This window comes from Juglans microcarpa x Juglans regia, chromosome 1D (genome assembly GCF_004785595.1).
Source record: "Juglans microcarpa x Juglans regia isolate MS1-56 chromosome 1D, Jm3101_v1.0, whole genome shotgun sequence".
NCBI classification, from domain to species: Eukaryota; Viridiplantae; Streptophyta; class Magnoliopsida; order Fagales; family Juglandaceae; genus Juglans; species Juglans microcarpa x Juglans regia.
The window spans coordinates 45,847,766-45,870,314 of NC_054594.1; the positions used below are offsets into that span (position 1 = coordinate 45,847,766).

Here is a 22,549-nt window from a genome sequence, read left to right on the forward strand (position 1 = left end):
TACGGCTCTAATTTCTGCCTCTCTTCATTCATAATTTTCAAAGTCATGCACGTTAAGTTGCAACTACTTAAATTACATGATTGCTGTCCATTGATGGATCAACAACCCACGATGTGAAGACTTTGAATGGGTCACCCCAGTCCATTTTAGCAAGAAAAACTTGGACCGGTGATGACTTTTTTGTTTCAGTGCTCCATTTTCGGTCCTCCGAGCAGACGTCCGATCCAGACAAGGCCCTTTATTTATCGAATCCATTAACCCATTTTGGCTATACTGAGAATAGATAGAGTACTTATTGGCTCTTACCAATTTTAGTTTTTAGGATAATTAACCGCTCACACTCACTCTTAGTTCACATATGAATCACTAATAGGCATTTTTATTTTTACTAAAAGCCATGAAACGCTGCATGAAGTAGTCATGAGTCATGAATGACTTCATGAAAGTTGAAGGGAGATCATTAAGATTCCATGAAAGTTGGTACTGAACGTAGTTTCCACGCGTGTATAAGTACGATCCAAACCCTCCATTCTATACATATACACATGTATATATATATATATATATATATATATATAGTCAAGGGGTACGATCTGGTTATGCCAGAATTAAGTGTTCTTGTTTGTACTCTCTTCATCTGTTTTTCTTTATTTTATTGGTACAGAATCTCATGTGCATATAGTCTTACCAAAAGTCACTGAATGAAGGGACATACTTCCAATAGTCATTCTGACAGAGCCCCAAGTAGAGCCATAACGGAAGGGGAAGGGCCAAAATAAATAAACGAATGATAGATATTTTATTTACGGAAGAATGGATGAATCAACAGTGCCATTTGTTATTCCAATTATACAATGCAAGATGTTCAGTATATAATCAGAAAAACATTGGCAACTACTGAATACTCTACTTAACTCTACACACAGGAGCCTCAGGAGCTTCCATTTGATGCAAGTGATCCACCCCCATATTTCCTCCTTCAGATCTTTACCGCCCATTCTAAACATAATTTTATTTCTTTCTTCTTTTTTCTTTGTTAACACTTCACCTTTTTACAGTATGGAATAAGCTCGGATCACCTCGACGATTGGCGCTCTACACAATGGGCATTTTCCTCCACCACGAACCAACTCATTTGCACATTTTGAACAAGTGCACATGTGCCCGCATCTGCAAAAAGTTCACAGTTTCTGAGCGTGAGGAACCCAGACACAAACAATAACAAAATGGGTATCCCCAAAACAAGAAAGAAAAACTTCAAATTAAAGGAAGTCGTTAAAAGAATATTGAATATACCTGTACAAGAGTGAATCAATGTGGCTATCACAACAAACACAGCAAGTCCCTTTCCTCACATGACCCCATTTTGACCCGTCTTCTGACGACTCAGCGCTGAAGCCTGCAACATAGTTGTATTTTTCATGTCAGATTTTATGATAACAAAGACAGAAGCATAAACAACAAACTACTTTTTGACTATGAACAAAAGAAAACCAATGGTGGAGGTTAGCTTGAATGGAAGGACCTGCACTTACATTCTGTTCTAAAAAAAAAGGCAAAAGGACATTTTTGAAGCATATAGAACAATGATGAATGGCATTGAAAATGTAAAGAAACCTTTTTCACCAGCCGATCGATTCAGAGCTGCAGAGACTTCCTGTCTCACAGAGCGCTGCAACTCTAGTTGCATATCCATGCAGGCCTCCAACATCCTCTGCATGTGGCTCATTCCTTGCTGAAGTCTTGCCATATCTGCTCTCAGATCATTAATCATCTCCCATTCCTGATCCAAAACAATATTCACATTAGATGCAAGCATTAACAGGTTCAAAAAGCAAAAGAGGATTTTATACTCGCAAGCCCACTTCCCACTAATCATCAGTAGAATTTTCCAGGAAAAACATAAAATCATCAGTAGAACAGGTCCTATTGGCAGTAAGAATCAGATCTAAACTCCATTTTATTATAAAACTAGCTAAGATGAAGTCCAGGCAATCACACAATGAAACTGTTAAAGTTTTTTTTTTTTTTTTTTTTTTATCAGTAACTTTTTAAGTTTTTTTTATTGGCACTGGGTGTCCGAGAACAGCGTCTGGACTAATCCCGGGGGAACAGCGTCTGAACTAATCCCGGGGGTGCATCATAGGCCCTGGGCAACGAGTTTTCCGCAAGTGCACCTAGGGTAATTCAAGGAAAAAAATCCCCCAGTTCGATGGCCCCTAGAGATTGTTTGCACCCAAGAGGATTTGAACCTTAGACCTTGGGGGGGGGGGGGGAAACCTCCAAGCCCAAGGCCTTTACCACTTGAGCTAATCCCTAGGAGTTAATCAGGACATCTCATGAAATATTAAGTTGCACCCATAATCTTATGTATAAATTTTCTTAAAATCCATTTTTTTTTTTTTTATCAAAATCTTATGTATAAATTTACATTAGTCATTTCCGAAAAAGGTAGTCACCATCTCACGTGATCGTAACAATATACTGAGATGAAGTCCAGCCTAAATGCCTAATATTATTGTTCCAATCCTCCAATAAGCCCACATCTGGAGCTATGAGAGATATTTTGTTTAGTGAGGAAGTGCCTGACATGGGAATGCAGGGGGAAATTTGAGTTTATATGCAATGGTAATATTTAGTTCCTCAATTTGTAGAAGAAAGATGGCTCACAATTTCTGTGCGATGCAGGCTATGCCTAGACCAGCCAGTGTGATGCAAGTCCTGGTGCCAAAGTGGCTGTGGAGGGGGCACCGGTGGAGATGGTAACACGAGTGAAGGTCTGTTAATGGCATCACGTTGATCCTCATTATGCTCATCCCTCTGTTGATCCTGATCCTGGTCAGGTGAAGCAGGAGTTGGTGTAGGCAAGTTTCTATGCAAATCCCAGTCAATGGGAGCACGACCCTGCCTTTCTACATATGACTGTATTAATTGATCCAGACTTTCACGGAAACCACTACGAAGTAGATTAGAAACGCTTCTCCTACAAGATAAGGGAGACAAAAGAATCATTATATGAATGTCAAAAGCAAGGGTCCAACATCCAAGCGGTTCTTAACCCAAATAAAGCCTTCTAAAAATGATCAAATACCTGCTCAGAAGTTCCCTGAGTTCCATGCTGTACACATTATCATCATCAGGTGGATGAAATCGATTGAACCTTCTAACTGGAATAGCACGACGAATTCTTGGAGGAGCTGAAGGCCCCACTGGCCAATTTTCAACAGCCTCCCGAGAACCATCCTCATGCCAAACCCCCCGGGTTCCTTGGGAATGGCCCTCTTCCCCATTTATGTTCCTCAAAGTTTCTTGGGGCCAATCATTGATCGAATTGCCTTGCCAATTTGCATCCATATCTTCAACATTGCCATCTCTCCACCCATTAAATTGACCAAAGGCTGTCTGTTGCCAGTTACCTCTCTCATCTTCAGTTATTTGTTCTTGCCAATCCCCTCCTTGATTAGCAGTTCCTTGCCAAACTATATTGTCAACAGCTCTGTTGGTTTCCAAGTTCCTTGTTTGATCAGGCAACTGATTGACATCACTATTCGGACGCCTAAACTGAGATTGCTCATGATTTTCAAGTTGGATATTCAGTGAAGCATTTGTTTGAGTCCAATCATTTCTAGGATCATTGATGTTATTGTTAGATGGGGTATCTGAATGGCTGCCTACTTGGCCACGAACAATGTTTTCCAATCTGGAGCGGAACCCGTCCCTAAATGAGAAAGTGGACGTGTTATTATGCCAATCAAGTAACAAGCATAACAGCTCCATTTTTGTTTGGACAACAATTCTTATACTTCTTGAAATAAAGGCAATGAACGGATCGTTTCACTCTTCCCAATAATGAAAGACTATTAATATAGACTATAACCAATATTCCAAATAAGACATTTATATATGCAAATAGTTTGTCTGTATCAAAAATGGATGTTTCAAGCTCGCGTAGTGAACATCATTTCTCCGTAAAATGTTAAGAGCTTTTTTTCTTTTTCTTTTTTGATAAGTAAGAAGTAAGTTTCATTGATAGGAATGAAAAATAGGCATAGCCCATGTACACACAAAAGAAAACGCCTAAATACATTCTAAGAGCACTAAATTAATGATAAAAAATCATGCACATTATTTCCATTCAGGACAATGGCTGAATAAAATGTTAAGAGCTTTAGTGCATGTTTGGGATTGCGGTAGAAAATATAATTTACAGCTTCGGGTTTATACCTTATAACTTAAGTAATAAGTTCTATTATTATTATTTGTTGTTTGGTAACCATGTGTTTAAATCACTTTCAAACATGTTACATTTGTTTGGAAATAAATTAAAAAAAAATGCGTTATGATGTAGAAAAGACGACGATTAGATTTTTTAAAAATTATTATCATATCCTTGAAAGTTAAAAAATTGTAATTATCTTGAAGTTGTATGGGTATTTTCGTCCATTGACAGTTTTTTAAAATTTGAATTACGTTCAGCATTATCCGAAAAAGCACCGAAATGATGTTTTTCCTCAAACGAACTTTTTAACTTATTTGAGATTCAAAAGTACTTTAATATGTAACATCCCAACAACCTAATTTTTTCATTAAAGAGCTTTTAAGGCTATTTAAACACTTTTTAAAACTCCTAACGCAATTCCAAACAGGCCCTTAGACTGTATAAGATACTACTTTAACGAAGGTACTAAAAGTTCATTCCAGAATACTAAAATAGTTATCGTTACATAAACCGCAGTTCCTCTCATTCTAAACCATGTAAACTATGCTCAATCCTTCTTTCAAGGAACAAGGCTACTATTCCAATAGGCTATTCCAAAAATGATAACGTGATCAATTAAAAAGAAGTGAAAAGAACAAGTTAGAATCATTAAGTATTAAGAAATGAATAAAAAGTTTGTGTACCTTAAACCAGAAACAGTATGTCTTTGTCTCAACTGAACTAACTCACTCGCTGCCATAGACGGTGGTCTCTCGTCCTCAATAGGTCTTTCATTTCTCAAGAATCTACCTCTGAGTAATGACTGGAAAATGTTACTGCATTAGTAGTCAGACCAAGGCTATATATGCAAGAAAAACATCCTGATGACATATAACAAAACTCGATATCAGTCAATAAGTATTAAGCTTTACCTCAATGGATTTCTTACCTACCAAGTACCAAGAAAACATCGTCACATGCTAGGCCACCATTAGCATGAGATTATTTACAGAAAAATCTTTAGAAAGGCATACGTGAAAGAAAACAATACTCTTGAAACTAGTAAATGAGGATACAATTGGTATTGGAACTATACCCCCACAATATTATTATCATTTGCCTTGCATTAAAAAATTTCCATAAAAAATCTGAATCTATTTTCTCCAAATAATTGAGCGATTGTTGCAGGTTTTGGTCTTCCCTCCACAATATTTAGTATCCATTATAATTATAACTATTTGATTACATGGGACGTAAATTGGAAGACTTCAAATTGCAATCTTTTTATACAGGTAGAATTACAAAAGAACAAAAAAATTAAGCACCCTTGACTTGGCTTCATGATAGGCAACTGACCTGAATGCGGTTTCTATGAGCAAAATCAGAGACAGCCCGATGCTCCAATAAACCCTGAAGTTCCCTCTGTCTTTCTCTCTCAATCCTCATAAGCAAATCAATCAGAGCTTGTCTTCCACGTAACCTCAACATGTCCCTGCGAATATGCTCAGGTTGGCCTTCATCATTGTCACCAACCATCCCATTACGAATTTGGTCCACCTGGTTACCAAGTCCAGTAGGTTGATCTTCCCTACGGCTCCCACGAGCTCCTCTCTGCTGACTTGTCATTTGCACCCACTCCCTAACATTTCTCACCCTTTCACGCTCTGTTTCACCGAGCCATTCTGCTCTGGGACTATTGTTTCTTCGAACAACATTTGAAGAATGATCACTAACGCCACTCTCCATCCAGCCCCGAACAATGTGCCTCACTCTCTCCCTCTCAACTTCGCCAAGATCTGGAGATTGCTCCCTACTAGACCTGTTATTATCCACACGTTCATTCTGCAAACCCATCTGATCATGAGCCCAGCTCCCAAACTCATTTTCACTCTCAATTGTATCCACCAAACTCCCTTGGTTCTCACTCTCCTGACTATCAGACATGTTTGTACTTGACACAATGGTGTTCGACTCAACACCTCTTTGCTGCCTCAACCTCCTATTCAGCAAATGCTCATCCTCCAACTCCCGCCACCTTTGCAAGATCGCAGATGCCTGAGTGTTTGGCCTCTCCACAGCCCCTTGCCGCCTTGAGGTTGGGGACTGAGACTCCCTCAGAAAAGATGAGTCAAGCATTGAAACCGTGTGCAAACCGGCGAGAGCCATCAACTCAGACTCGCGATTACTCCTCTCAATTGTTGTTATCATCTCCTGTGCCTGCCGAGCAGCCCACCTACTCAAAATACGAGAATGGCGACACCGTGCAGCAGATGACTCTGCCAAATCATCACCCTCCAAATCAGACCTCCTCCGCCTCCGAACTAGCTGATCACCCTCATTGTCCTCATCATCCGGAGTGCGCGTAGAGCTACACGAAGCAAATGACATACAATCATCCAAGTGCCCACGCACAAATTCCTCTAACCCGCGCTCAAACTCGGAGCAGGCATCGGTAGATTCAGGCTTCTGTTGCAGCGGTTGAAAATCGGTCATCCTTACCCAATCCCCACCAGGGCTACACTAAAAAACCAGCTTCAATCCCTCCACAATGTACCCCAATAAAATTACACTGAGCACTCCATTTCGAAGCCAAAAAATAGAATATTTGCTGCTAAACCACCATTCGATCTCTAAAATAAAAACGATAAGTAAAACGACAACGAAAACCAGATTTGGGTCTCAAATTCGCACATTAATCACAAATGAATTCACCTCCCCATACATACCACCTGACAAACAGTTACAAAGTCAGAATCAAAATATTCAAACCGAAAACTTATAAAGAAAATATCGAGATTAATGGATCAATTTGGGACGAATAAGATAGAGCTTTAATAAATCGGGGAAATTAGGGTACGAAAAGAGAAAGGATTAAGATTGCAGGAGAAGGAAACGTACCTTTGAAGCTTTCTATGCGCGCGTGTATGTTGCTCGTCAAACTGTGGGGAAAAAAAGAAAAAGCAAAAGCCCTAGCTCTTTTGAAAGAGAGGAAATATGAAAATGATGAGAGTGTAAAACAGAAATTTGGTTGAAAACGCAGAAGAGAGAGCGATCAAAGTGGGGATTGACATGACATTTTATAAATTAAAGAAAAGGAAAAAAGAGAGCGGAGGGGGAGAGCAGAGAGCTTCCTTCTATTGATTTGTTTTTCTTTTTTAATTTTTGTGTGAAGAGGCAGACAACGTCACAACGGGTCTAAAGGGCAGAGAGAGAGAGAGAGAGAGAGTGGGGGAAGCCGATCTATTGTGGATTAACACGTAGTCGTTTTGTCCTTAATAGATGGGATTATGACACGTCATATCTTAGGAATAAGCCCGTACGGTATGCGTATAGATTAATATTTTAAAATTTTACAACATAAATCATTTTCAATTTCAGTAGATCCTTTAAATTTTATAAAATAGTTTCAAATATATTAAAACCTTATAAAAAAAAATTGTACAATTTTGCAAATAATACATAATAATTAATTATATCGAGTGGGCGATATTAAAAAAAAAGGGGAAAATTACATTTTATTCTTCAAACTAATATTCCTTTTGCATTATATATAACTACTAAATTATCAAATTTATCATTTTACATCCTAAATTATCATTCTTTGTACACTTTTCCTCATCATTTGGATGGTCATATTGTAAAATAGTACTAGGATGGACATGATAAACTAAGAATTTTTCAAAGATTAATTAATTATCAATATTAATTCTAACTAGCTAGCAAATTATCATACAAGCTGTATTTTGCACAAATTTTATCTATAAATTACGTTAGATTTAGATAGTGAGTTAAGATTAAATTTAAAATTTAAAAAAAATTAAATTATTTATTATATTTTATATAAAAATTATAATAATAAGATGAGATGAAATGGAATAATACAAAGTTAAAAAAGATGACCATTCATTTTTGCGATAAAATAAAACAAACTTTAAAACCAAGAAGTGCGAAAAGCAAAGGAGGCTAGTCACTATCTGTTGCAAACACTTTGGTACGGTACTGTTGTCTGTCGGTCCATATTAATTAATTTATATAACATGCCAAAAGGGGTATTGAATAATATAAATTACTAAACAGAGAAATAAGCATAATTTGGACTTGTCATGATCATAGCCAAGTACTGACCTAATTTTAGGTGAGAACACACATTTCAAACTTATTCGGGAATTCTTAAGAGATGAGTTGTGTAGTACTACTTCACCGATATATTTCAAACTCGCGTGAAAATGAAATAATATCCCAATAAGTGAGTCATTTCGCCTAGTTTCCCAGCCCTCTTATCACCAATTTCCCCCATGTTCTTTTTGTCTTTGTTTTCCAATAACAATAACAAAAATTCAAATAAGGGTCAATTTGGAGGATAAATCATAAATTGTACTGCTGATGAGGTGTATGCAACATTTATAGTTTGATATATAGATTGGATTGTAATCGGATAAGGAAGGAATAGGCATTATTCGTTAAAAATAACGAGATATTATACTCTTAAACGGATGTGTAGGGCGCATTATATATATCACTTAAATTGTAAGGTTTAATTTATAAAATATAACTTTAAAATTTTATATTTTAAATCAATTTATGTCATATAAGTATTTTATTACGTGTATTATGTACATCAATTTGAGAATAAAATTTTTATTTTTAATATAAAAATTTTACTGAGAATCATTTTAATGAGAATATCATGTGATGTTGAGGGTATGAAATGGTTTAGACACCGTTTGGATAGTGAAATGAGATGAGATGGAATCGTTTTAAACGAAAATTTAAAAGTTGAATAAAATATTGTTAGAATATTATTTTAATAATATTATTATTTTAAAACTTGAAAAAATTAAATTGTTTATTATATTGTGTAGGAATTTGGACAAGTTATAATGATAAGATTGAATGAAATGAAATCGTTTATGTATCCAAACGGGATCTTATTTATACATAATAAAAATAAAAATTAATATTATTTAGGGCTGGTTTAGACAGTGAGATAAGATGAAATGGTTTTAAATGAGTTAAATAAAATATTTTTAGAATATTACTTTTAATATTATTATTATTTTGAGATTTGAAATATTGAATTGTTTACTATATTTTATATGAAAATTTAGAAAATTATAATGATGAGATGAAATGGATTGAAAGTATTTCTGTATTGATAACACTATTAAAAAAGATAACTGTTACAATTATAAAAAAATTACACAAAAACAATCTTACAAACTAATTTGATTTTATCTGATCTGTTAGATTTACTTTATAATAAAAGTAACTTTATAATCTAACGAACCACATCAAATCATATCAGTTTATATAATTATTTTCATGTAATGACTTTATAGTTGGAATATATTCCTTAAAAAAAGAAAGCAACAGGTGCTGATTAGAAAACGCAGTAAAGGTAAAGACTAGTACTCATCATGTGGTTCAAAAGTCTGGGTAACAAGTACAGTAACAACGCAGAGACAGGAGAGAATAAAAGAATAGCTTGTGGCAGTACCAAAGCAAGCAACTAGAAAGTCAAGAAATATAAATAAATTTTAGTATTTTTTAAGAAATTTATAGGAGAAGGACCAGTGTATCTATCAATATATATATATAGGACTTGCCACGAGGGAAATATGGTCCTTGTCTTACTCTTAAAGCTTAATGGGAGTTGAGCATGTATCATTCATGTACGTTGGGCTGCCTTTTTCAACGTTGCTGAGTGCTGATGTTGAGAACTGAACTCAAGAAGAAAGGGAAAAAAAAAAATGTCTTTGAGAATATATATAGTTCTCTAGACTCTGCTTGAACTGCTTCTTGCAAAGTCATAGATCTGAGAAGCAGGTTGAAGAATATTGTGAGAAGCAGCCCATCCATAATCTTAATCCTTTAATCTGTTAAGCAACCGTAGGCATAGGTGCTAAGGATAAAATTAGTGGGTCTTGTTTGGTTATATAGTTTAGATGAGACGAGATGAAATATTTTGTTAAAAATTAAATAAAATATTATTTTTATTTTTGAATTTGAAAAAATTGAATTGTTTATTATATTTTGTATAAGAGTTTGAAAAAGTTATAATAATTATATGAGATGAGATGAGATAGTTTGATTTTGTATAACTAAACCAGTCGTGTTTGTAAGTAGCAGGTCGATCAAGAATATTGTCAGAAGCATCCCATCCTTTCAATCTTAATGCTTTAATCTTTTAAGCAATAATAGGTGAAATAATGTTAGATATAGTTATAAAGTGTGCAAGCACCGCATATTTTTATAGAAAAATAATGAAATCTACTATTTAAAAATAATTCTTTTATATAGATTCTATATTTATCTACTTTTTTCAATGGACGACTCAATGACTGTATCTAAAATTTTTTTAACGTGAGAATTGGTCAAGTTATCCAAACATGGCCTACGGATACATGAGACGCGCAATGGTAAGAACAAAATCCACTGTAAAGGTATACAACTTACAAGCTCTCATCCACCATTTTCCCCTTTATTACAAGGTGGAGAAAAGAAGAAAATATCCAACATGTAGAGAAAGTATATCCATTTATTTCTTGCACCAAACACCAAATTCTACTACTTCATAAAGAAAGTCCAAATTAAACTCGTATATAAAGAATTATAATCATGACTTAATGTGAGATCAATTATAAATATGATCTTTTATATATTTTATTATACAACCAATTTTATTTTTCTCCCTTCTTCTCTTTCTCAGATTCTGATAGAAGATTATTTATATTCATGTAACCAGCATAGGCGACTAGCCAACTACAATAAATATTAAAAAGAAAAATAAATCTATGTGATAGATATATATATATATATATATCATAATTTGTTCTTTTCTTTATTCTGGATCCACTTTTTATTTTGCAGCTCTCGTATGGCATGCAAAGAGTACTGATCTACAACAAGATAATAAAGCATAATTGAAAGCCCTTTAATTAGTGATTGCAGGACAAGATTCTTCGAAGATGTTGCTTTCTCTGAAAGTCAAGAATTTTTTTTCCCTTTTAAGACCTAGCGGTAGTGGAGTATTATGATATCATTACTATTAAGTGTTTCACTATTATTTATTATTTTATTATTATTTTTTATCTATCTTTTATTATTTTTTTATTACTATTCATAGAATATAAGAGATCACGTCACTATTCAAACGCAATCTAAATATAAACTCAAGAAAAATCTAAAGCTCGAGTAATTAAACTACTATTCGTGTTGGTCATTACTAATAAGACTGATGTTATGACCGATATTGAAAAATCCTGCTTATCATTCTCTATAGTATTAATGTATGTATTTAAATAGAATGACAAGAAATCACATGTTAGTATATAATATGGGATGATAAATAGCATTTTTTTTTATGAATATTAGTAAATAATCGGTTTTTTCCAATTTTCAAATTTTCTACAACATAACAATGGTCTCCTTAATTAATCAATATTTGTAGCCAACAATCATTTTGTTTTTTAGCAGTTAATCTCAATCAATTAGTACAAATCCCATGCATGTAGTAGTGTTGTTTGATAATAATCAGCCTGCATAATATATATATATATAAACATGGACGTAATACATGATGATACGTTAACCCCGAATCAAGATCGTAAGAACTCCTTTGTATCGCTAATAAATGAATGCCTTGAGATTCGATTTCAAGATATAAAAGCATAATAACAAAGTACTGATTTCCCTAGATATGTAAATACTCCCGGCCGGCCAACTCTCAAAAGCAACGTCGTGGCCATCAATGATTCAATATCTATATCTTATCTTCTCATGTATCCGCATATCAACAGTGCTTTTTGGTTTACTATTTCTCTTCTGGTTTTGTTCCTCGTGTGTCGGTCCACCTGCATAGGATCCGTCGCGCAGCGAAATGAAGAATGTTCCTCATGGAGCCCACGTGTCTCTGCAGCTGCATGCCGACATACTCCGTTCCTTCCTCTTGATCAATTTATTTATATATATGTACCCAATCTAATAAGATAAGGATGGGTCTTGAAAGATAATGATAAAATAAACATGAAGTGGATAAAGGGTTGGTGTAATATTGTTTGACACTAATTTAGACTTATCAAATGTAGATCATAGGGTTACGTGATTTGTCTGATGTGTCTTTCTTTATTAGATTTTTGGAATATTAATAAATCATAAAGTATTTATTGTGTTCTGACTAATTAATATACAAATGTCGTAAGCCAATTCTCTTGTATGTTTATTATTTTTCTCTCACTTAAAACCCTTCAATTTAGATCAGATATGCAAACATGTGATAAGTTGAAGACCACAAGACTCGCTGTAGTTGCAAAAACCAGACCACATCATGTGACATGTGATGTGGGTACGCGTATGTGCGTTGAGTGGAAGAGACGTAATCCAAGGACAATTATTTATGTATGTCCATTAGTATGCGGACGAAGGCTTCGGTATAAGATATATAAGATAAGAAGAAAGTGTACAGGCTAAGTTAGGTAGTGATCTATCAATCGCATCTTTAATTCATCATCTCCATGCAATTTGTCTCCTCTGCATCACCCAAATGATTCTCTAGGTTTCTGCAAAACGCCATCTCCAACTCCAATTACAAGTCGGATATCATAATTCGATCCATCCTCACATTCTGCGCCTTTGGAGCTACATATATGGGGGTTTGGTATTGTATGGATCGAGAACGTGAATGGGTCAGAAATGGTGGCCTCTTTAAGAAACAAAATCACATATCCATGTCTTTGCTGGACTTTGGGGTTTATTTTTTTAAGGCGACATGATATTGTGTACAAGATTAGAATACCAAGTAGTTATTGATATTATTTTAGGAGCTGTGAAAATGAAACAACATCGTTGGGTCCATGCAGTATCTCACACACACACACATATATAATATAAATTCAATTTCCACCTTACAACTTTTTTAAATTTCAACACAAAATATAATAAATAATTTAATTTTTTCAAATTTCAAAATAATAATAATATTAAAAAATAATATTTTAACAATATTTTATTATCTCAACTCAGTTCAACATCCAAACGCAACCTTAGGTTTCATTTGCTTCATAAACTCATCTCAACTCATTATTACAACTTTTTCAAATTCCAATACAAAATATAATAAACAATTCAACTTTTTCAAATCTCAAAATAATAATAATAATTTTTAAAAAATAATATTTTAATAATATTTTATCATCTCAACTCAACTCAACTCAGTTCAATATCCAAACGCATCATTCTAGTTTTAATTTGGAGAGTTTTTAATCTGCAGACACACACACAGATATATATATATATATATATATATATATCACGCATTGTTTACACATTCTATTTATTATTTTTCACTTTCATATCGTTAATTTGGAATATAGATTTGTTAAGACCACTGAAGAAATAGAAACTCTTTCTAAGCCCCTTAAATCCACTTTTATGATAGAAAATGCTATTCATAAATATATATATAGAAATGTTTTTCAATATCCTCTCATCCCCTTGGAATAAATGAAATCTACTCATTTACGACATGTTGTATTGATCTTATTGAAAATTGATCTACAGAAAGTACACGTCCAACAATTTGTTAACTCTCATGATCTCCAATGCCCCATGGACGAGGCCCGTGTTCTCTCTACAGTATGTCTATCATGTCCGAACTGATTGGACAGCACAAGCACACAGAACAGATTTCCCTCCATACGTGTGACAATTCAATGTCATTTTCATTTTAGTTTGCACGTCCATTTGGTGTTGCATTTTTTTTTTTTTTTTCTTTCAACAGAATTTGAGAATATTATTAGTGGTAGAGAGTGTTGTGGGTGCAAAATAGTTGTCAAAAAAGGGTGTTATCCATCCACCTACCATAGTACCACCTATTAAATTAAGCTTGCAAATTCCCCAACTAAATATGCGAGATTATTGAAAATGAAAGATTATATAAAGGTAGGATAATATACTTTCAATTCAGACATGTTTTATTTTTCTTATTTTGTTGACCTTTTGGAGTCCTCTACTTGTCTTTATCTCTATTATATTTTGGCATTTACCGATGAAGAGAGAACATCCATAGATTCGCCCAGATAGCCATGGCCTACGTAAATTATAATGGAGCAATATCACTGGCTAGCTAGTCTGCTACCATCATTCTAATCAGTAATCTTAGGCTTGGGCTTGCAAGTGTAAATTGTAATGGTGATGGGCAAGTCCTCACAAGATCAAAGAAATTGGTCATATTGTGATTAAAGAAAGTGAATCTTAATTTTTATGGTAAGTGAATCTCTATTATCTATTTATAAAGGTCATGGAGGCTGGAGCACCGAAAACGAAGCAGAAGAAAAGATGAAAATGTCCAAAGAAACATAACATCAACACGATTCAGCAGTTACAACCACATAGAATATATTTCGAATCAAGTTAGGTTTACACCAATCTAAGCAATCTGGGCCTTTTCAAGAGTGACGATGATATCAAAAAACCAAGCCACAGGCCCTTTACCACCAACTATAGACAGTATGAATAGGTCCGATTTCGGAGTGATCTAGGCCTTTCTACTATGGATTAGGAACTAAAAAACAGAAACGAATTCTCACTATGTCCAACCTATTTATTAAGATATATATTTTTTTATATACATAACATATAATATTTTCATCTTAGTATATGGAAAATGAATATCTTAATACAATCGAATGAGTTTCACGTCTATAATCCGGTACTACCTAATAATTATTTGAACTTATTGAATAGTGAGTGATTTTTTTCCTTTTCAATATGAATTCCTCAATCTCTTGTTCTGTCTTGAAATTCATAAAGATATGCTTAGCTAAAGATTCAAATGATAAATCTCAACAGGCAAAGATCCTACAACCTTAGGGAGCAAAGTAATGAATTAATTGCGTGCAAACTAAGCCCACAGATAAGTAACTCAGATAAAATAGTAACAGTCTACGGCAACACGGAGTTTGTTAATTTAATTTTCCTTTCACAATGCAATCTAGGGGTCACAGAAAATGGTATATAGTCTAACCATGTCGCGAAGAACTCGGGGCAGTGGCAACGGTTGTGATGTATAGTCTCAAATCTGACCTGTCCCAAGAGGCTGCCTAGAGGTATCACCAGATGCCCATGCTTGATAGTCCTTCACAAGCTGACAACCAAGAATGAAAATACAACATCAAATAAGATGAACGCGACCAGTACAAGGAACCAGATATCATTTGCCTTGAGCAGACAATTACCAAATATTTAAAATGCTAATATGAGGACCAGAAAGAATGACAATGGAAGGTCATCTAACAGACTTCCACTGAATATAAGATTATCTGCATTTAATTAACATTTGAAATATTACACTGTATTGTTGTTATTATTTTATGTACAAGGTTCTGCATAGTTACATTATATGTTGTATAATAACACATGGGCTCGTAGTTTATTGCTAAGTACAATCTATGCACAACCAGAAGAGAGCAAAATTCGTTATATTAAAAGGTGAGGTAGTGGCACCCAATCTAATGATGAATAAAAGCTTTCTCTGAAACTAAGATGATGGTTCCACCTTCAAATGATCAACAACACAATAGAGCAACTTTATTTGCATGGGAGACAAACAACAAAATATATCCCATACTAGCTGTTAATTTCCACTAGCAAACCTGAGAGAGCATGTCTCAGCCCAAGCTGTGGTAGTCTAGTAGTAGTTGGAAAACAAGTTTACATTTCTACCCGCAAAATATAAAATATATTATAACAGCAGTAGTTACCTTTATTTCCAAGATATCAAGTGCAAAAATTTTGAAAACTTACTAGGCCTCAAGCATAAAAAGGATAAGTGGGAGATCAGCAGGATTCATGCGACCAATTCAGCACCATTCAGCCTATCTATAGTAAGAATTTACCTTTATTTCCAAGAAATCTAGTGCAAAAATTCTGGGAAGTTACTAGGTCTCGAGCATAAAAAGGACAAGTGGCAGATCAGTAGGACTCATGTGACCAGTTCCACACCCTTCGGCCTATCTATTGTAAGAATGTTAAATCAAATAGGCTCGAGTGCATTTGGTTTTTAGGGAGTACTGTTTGTTTAAAAGAAAAACTAAGGGAGGCCTGGGAGCAACCAAAATAGGTAGGTCTAACCAAAAGAAAGTTTCCACATGGAAGCTTCAATTGTACAATTCAAGGAGGAATTGTCGTTGATGTTGTTGAAAACCAAAATTGCTATATGGTTGTCACATCAAAAATTACAACATGCTCCCACATCAAAAATTACAACATGCTCCAAACAAGCAGTTAAATTTAAGCGGAGTGAATTATTTGAAAGTAGCAAACTGCAACTTTCCTATTTGATTTGGTAAATTGAAAGCTAACTAAAATTTCAACAAACCTGTGCCATAAAACGGGGTAGCATAAGCCTTAGTATTTGCTCAAGAACTTGGGTGCCAGTTGATTCAATTGCTTGCACTGGAATTACACGAAATGCAAAAGGAATCTCAATGCTAACCTGGAAGCCACATAATTATCCCAACACAAGCTTTAGATTCTTATAGTTACTTTAAAACCATGTATTATGAATAGAAAAGATCACTTAAAACTCGTAACCTCAATCACAGTATCTGAGGTCAGTCGTTGAGCCAATGAGTTGATATGGTTGCTCCCACATGATATTCGGTTCACCATAGAAGCTGCATTCCCATACCATATTCAATGTCAAAGCAGTCCTGAAAAAAGGCATTATAAACCAAAAAACTCGACATGATAAAGATTTTTCTAGGTGACTTCTATGTCCACCTCTCCATCATTAAATAAATAAACAAATAAATCTTGTGCCAGCTTTTCATTTTTTCACCCAAAGTTTTACTCGTATCACCAGTGAAAGGTTATTGCATAGCATCAAGGTTATTGAAAGTGACAGTAGTTTATCTATATGTCCATCCATATCTGTGCTCCTCTCTCTCTCTCTGTGTGGGGGAAATTCCATATGTAGTTTGAGTACATGTGTTACCCTCGGTAATGCCAGCCATTAGCAATGTGCTTGTCATTGGGGAAGCTGGATTAGTTGTGACAGTCTTTGATGTTGATTACGGCATTTTTGCAACTTGACTCCCTAGTTCAATTAAATCTCCTGACCACCCTTTTTTTTTACCTGAAACACACTTTCTTACAGCTTTCCTAACCAGATCTGATATACATGTTCATGCCATGTAAAATGTAGGAAGTTATTTGTTTTGACTGTGCGGAAAGCTGGTAAGCCAAAATCTTGAAGACCATGGGAGACTGTCAACCGTGTGTGGCGGAATTTGAATCAATAATCTTTTTAATTAACATAGTTCAAATGCCATAAATAGCCACTCATCCTGTTCTACAACATACAAACTACAAAGCAAGAACGGACCATATAATTATGTCCCATTACAAATCTCACTCCGTTTTGTGCCAAGAATATTAAGTCATAAACCAAATACATAATACTCACTAACCGTCAAATTTGTCATTCTGTGCAGCAACAATCGGCGAACCCTCAAGCTGCACCAACAAACCATCATCAGAACAAAAAGAGTACCACCACAAGCACGCTGCAAGATGAAAAGGGAAAATTCAGACCTTGCATGACAAGAGCCTAATGCAACACCCATTGGGCTGCTCTTCCACTCTGACAAGCAAAACAGGGCAAACCTCAAACGCAAAGAACTTAATACTATATACATAACACCTAAACGTGTTTTCATCCACCCTCTCGATCCGTTCTGCATCCAGCACCGAGTACTGACTCGCCGGCAAGCTCATATACTCAACTGCAACAACAAAGAAACCCCCTCATCAAAACCCCAATTATTTCGAATGTTAAGTAAACATAAAAATACATTCGCATCCAATTATTACTTAGTGGCCGTTGGAGTTGCCGAACCGAAATGGACTCTCTACGCCGAGCAACGAATCGGGCTCTCTGTGTTGAATTTGCCAAGATGCGAAGCGAGGGTCTGGGAGATTTCTCAGCTGGCGAAGCTAAACCCAACTGACCATGCCTGAGGCAGAGAGATTTACCAGTGTTCGCGCCTGGGTATGAAGGGGGACTCCATCCAGCATTACAATAACAGTAGCTGCCTATAGCCATCTACCCACAAGTTAATTTATCCAAAAATGATATATACAAAACTATTATTTCCTATCTGGAGGACCTTGAAGATTTGCAGAGGGATGGGCTTCGTGTAAGGGCGTACAGAGGGTAATTTGGATAAGCGGCGAGGGATCAGGCCACGAGGACGCAGGTTGCTACTCCATTACAGTGCTGGAAAGGCGCAACTTATGAGTCACGTGATTATCTTTTCCTATTTCGGCCCTGGCGAATGGGCCAATGGCAAATGCCGTGCGGGGCCTGTTTCTTCGGTTTGCTGCCAAATGCTGTGATTTTACGCAGGCGTATATGAAAAATAAATTTAGAACTTGAAATAAAAGGAGCAGGTTGCGCACAATCCTCGCCGCTCTCATCCAAAACCATGAACCTGTCGCCTTATTCCAGTCCTTTCGCCAAAATGCGCCGCTGTGATTCAATTCATGATCAACTAAAATCCAATGATAATCAAGTGAAAGTTCGAATGAAAGGAGAAAAAATATGTATTCCATTCATTAATGCCATCGAATTACAACGAGAGACGCTAATAACCCAAAAAATCTTTACATTCAGGAACCGTTAAACCAATTCAGAAAGTACCCAAACAACCCCACTAGAACCTGAATGTTTTCCTGCAATACCAAAACCCTAAGAGCTGGTGAACTTTGTGACCGCCTTAGTGCCCTCCGACACGGCGTGCTTGGCAAGCTCGCCTGGCAAGACCAGCCGCACCGCCGTTTGGATCTCGCGCGAAGTAATTGTCGGCTTCTTGTTGTAGCGTGCGAGTCTGGAGGACTCCTGGGCGAGCTTCTCGAAGATATCGTTGATGAAGCTGTTCATGATCCCCATGGCCTTGCCGGAGATCCCGATGTCCGGGTGGACCTGCTTCAACACCTTGAATATGTACATCTTGTACGTCTCCACGCTTCTCTTGGCCTTCTTCTTCTTCTTGTCGACGCCCGACGAGACCGTTTCTTTAGGGAGCTTCTTCTCTGCCCTTGGCTTCTTCTCAGCTGCCGCCGCCGCTGCCGGAGCTTTCTCCGCCGGCTTCTTCTCGGCTGGCTTCTTCTCTGGCTTGGGCGCCATTGGAAATGCTAGAGAAAGAAAGAGCGCTTGATTTGTTTGGAGTTTGTAAATTGGAGGTGATAAGAAGTATGGGCATGGAGAATTTGTTTATATAGAGGCGCGAGATGAAAGCTGATTGGTTTATTTCAAGTGACGCGGATACATGAGGTGGACGGTTGGATTTTCATAAGCAACAATTGATGGTAGAGATTTCATTTTAGATGGTGGGATTTCATAAAAAATTGAATTCTAGTGCGCGTATTTTCATGCGTCTTTAGCCCCGAGGATTGTAAAAGGGAGGGTATTGTGAGCGGCAAACTGGGTCGGTGGGTATTACTGAAAATGTTCTTGCCACGTTAGTTACAAATTAAATCATCACATAATTAAGTTTTTATATAAAATATAATAAATAATTTAATTTTTATAAATTTTAAAATAAAAATAATATTTTATTCAACTCTCATCTCATTTTATCTATATAATCAAAAAATATATTTCATAAACATTTTTATAATTACAAACAAAAGTTATTTTTTAATTTTCTCAAATTATATTTTTTTAAGTCCTATTTTAGATTAGAATCTCATCTCAATTCATCTCATTATTATAATTTTTTTAAATTTTATACAAGATATAATAAATAATTTAATTTTTTTAAATTTTAAAATAATAATAATTTTAAAAAATAATATTCTAATAATATTTTATTCAACTCATCTAAAATCATCTCAACTCATCTAAATGAAAGATTTTTTTTAAATATGTTTTATATTAGAGTTTCGTCGAAATTCTATTTCTAAATAATATTAAAACTTTTGAAATAATATTAAAAAGTTATTCTAGCAATATTTTAAGAATAAGGCTAGCTGTCTCAAAAATGGGTCATGGGTTTTTTTTTTTTTTTTTTTTTTTTTACTTAGTAATTAAATAAATATTTTTTAATAATATTGTGAATTTTTAAAAAATATTTAAGAATATAAAAAATGAATAAAAAAAATAAAAAAGGCCAAATGGTCTTATCAAGATTGGGGACCCATTCTCGAGCTACTCTAAGTAGATGTAGCATGACTATTTTAACTTTATAATAATTTTATTTAATTTTTTTATTCAAAATCTCATAAAATATTTTAATTCAAATAATTTTATTATTATTTACAAATTATCTCACTATTTAGATAAGACCTAAAAATTATACAATAACTCAATAAAAGTTGCATTATAGTACTGTATTATTTAAGGAAGAGTCAATTTGTAAGTGATTTTACTCACCAAATCATGCATTAATGTTAAATGTAAGGTATTTATTTAATAAAATAATATGAAATAAAGATGAAAATAATTTTTATGAGATAAAATTTTTTCTTTTTAATAAAATAAATTATATGAGTGTTGATTCTGCTTATATCTAGCAAGCCTCGTTATTTAATGTTCGAAATATAGTAACATACGACTCGCAATCTGCGGTTCTTACTTCTTCCCCCGACACGTTCCAAATCCACGTTGCATTACTGGAGGATCGTAAAGGGCAAAAATATATTAGCAACAATTCTGTTCAAAAAGAAAATACAATTACAAACTTAGTTTTGAATTTTTTTTTTTTTTTTTTTTTTTTTTTTTGCGCGCTCAGTTTTGAATTGAGTTGGATTTTATATCGGTAATTTATGGACCCCAATTCAAGTCTCGCTTGCTAAGAATAATTAAGGAAATCTTTGGATACAATAAGGTCACTTTTATTTTTGTAGATGAAATGAGATCAATAAAGATAAAAAGGTAAAAATTAAATAAAATATTATTAGAATATATATTTTTTAATATTATTATTATTTTGAGATTTAAAAAAATTTGAATTGTTTATTTTTTTATGTGTAAAAATTTTTAAAAAATTTGTAATAATGAGATTAGATGAGATGTGTTATGAAAAAAATGAAGCCTAAGTATTTCATCTCATCTCATCATTATAATTTCAAAATTTCACATAAAATATAATAAATAACTCAATTTTTTTAAATCTAAAAACAATAATAATATTACAAAATAATATTCTAATAATATTTTATTCAACTTTTAACTTTTAACTTTTATCTTAATTCATCTTATCTCAACTCAATTTACTATCCATATCGCACATAATATTCTTCATCTTGAATTTACTAATTTTAATAAAGAAATGGATAGGATGCAATTTGGATTAATTCAAAGAGTAGAGAAACGAGCTTCTTTCCTCTCGTGATAAAATAGATTCAACTGTAGTGTTTTAAAAAACATGTCCATTTTGTAAGTTTGAAAAAAATAACATAAATTTATTGTCCACATGATGTAGAATGAAGAAAAATGTTAAATACTCACAAAACACTTACCTTGTTCACGTGATTTTTTATTTTCTTATATTTTATTTATTTTTTAATTAAAGTGATGAGAAAACTGCGTGGATATATAATTTTTGTGTGAATACAAATAGCATTGCTCGTAGTATGAAAACTATACCTTGGCCACTAGTTTCCTATAAGTTTGCCTACAAATTCATCATCAAATTGATTAAAACCGGCCTAAATCCTACCAATACTCTTAACATTCGATTGTAATTAGAAACTCACAACTTTCATAAAATCTCATTATCTTTCTTCAATTCACAATAATCGAAACTAATGTTGAATCTTTGGCTAACGTTGAATGCCAGCCTCTATGGTCTCTACTAATGTTGTTGTCAAAGTCCATGGTCTTAACATCCTGCTAACGTTGAATGCCAGAGTCCGGCTAACATCCGGCTAATGTTGTTGTCAAAGTCCATGGTCTTTCATACTCTTAACATCTGGCTAACGTTGAATGCCAGAGTCCATGGTCTCTACTACTTTCCTGTAAGTGTCATACTCGTACTATTCAACGAATATCTTATAACAGTCTATATTATTTATTTTTGTAGTTTAGAAATTTAATTGTTAATTTAGACGGTAGTTGTTGTTTTTTGTTATCTTCGTGTGAATTTAATAAACTTAATCAAAATTAAGACGTGCATGCATAACTTAACAAAAACGTGTGGTTGATTCTAACGTATCGGGAGGTATTTCCATATAAAAGAATTAAAGAATAGAGACCTAGCCTCATCAAATACAAACAAAATAGATTTGGAAAATGAGCCGATCAAGTACGTTGTTAATTTATTTAAAATACAGGATTTAAGTGAAATT

General features: G+C 34.4%; 3 protein-coding genes across 3 annotated transcripts; all 3 read right to left on the bottom strand.

Annotated features, from left to right (window-relative positions):
* Positions 1–780: 780 nt before the first annotated feature.
* LOC121263344 lies at positions 781–7,390 on the bottom strand. The gene is made up of 8 exons (XM_041166191.1): positions 7,097–7,390; positions 5,555–6,927; positions 4,903–5,021; positions 3,092–3,718; positions 2,671–2,983; positions 1,618–1,783; positions 1,297–1,399; positions 781–1,170 (listed from the first exon to the last, which is right to left on the bottom strand). Exons 2-8 carry the CDS (start codon positions 6,689–6,691, stop codon positions 1,053–1,055), a joined length of 2,583 nt encoding a protein of 860 aa, XP_041022125.1. The 5' UTR covers positions 6,692–6,927; positions 7,097–7,390; the 3' UTR covers positions 781–1,052.
* A 7,778-nt stretch (positions 7,391–15,168) lies between these two features.
* On the bottom strand, positions 15,169–18,564 carry LOC121263352 (uncharacterized protein SYNPCC7002_A1590). Its single transcript, XM_041166203.1, has 6 exons — positions 18,071–18,564; positions 17,792–17,982; positions 17,668–17,713; positions 16,790–16,872; positions 16,575–16,691; positions 15,169–15,341 (listed from the first exon to the last, which is right to left on the bottom strand). Exons 1-6 carry the CDS (start codon positions 18,300–18,302, stop codon positions 15,270–15,272), a joined length of 741 nt encoding a protein of 246 aa, XP_041022137.1. The 5' UTR covers positions 18,303–18,564; the 3' UTR covers positions 15,169–15,269.
* Positions 18,565–18,784: 220 nt separating this feature from the next.
* LOC121263362 (histone H2B.2) lies at positions 18,785–19,456 on the bottom strand. The gene has a single exon (XM_041166214.1). It carries the CDS (start codon positions 19,383–19,385, stop codon positions 18,948–18,950), a length of 438 nt encoding a protein of 145 aa, XP_041022148.1. The 5' UTR covers positions 19,386–19,456; the 3' UTR covers positions 18,785–18,947.
* Positions 19,457–22,549: the final 3,093 nt, after the last annotated feature.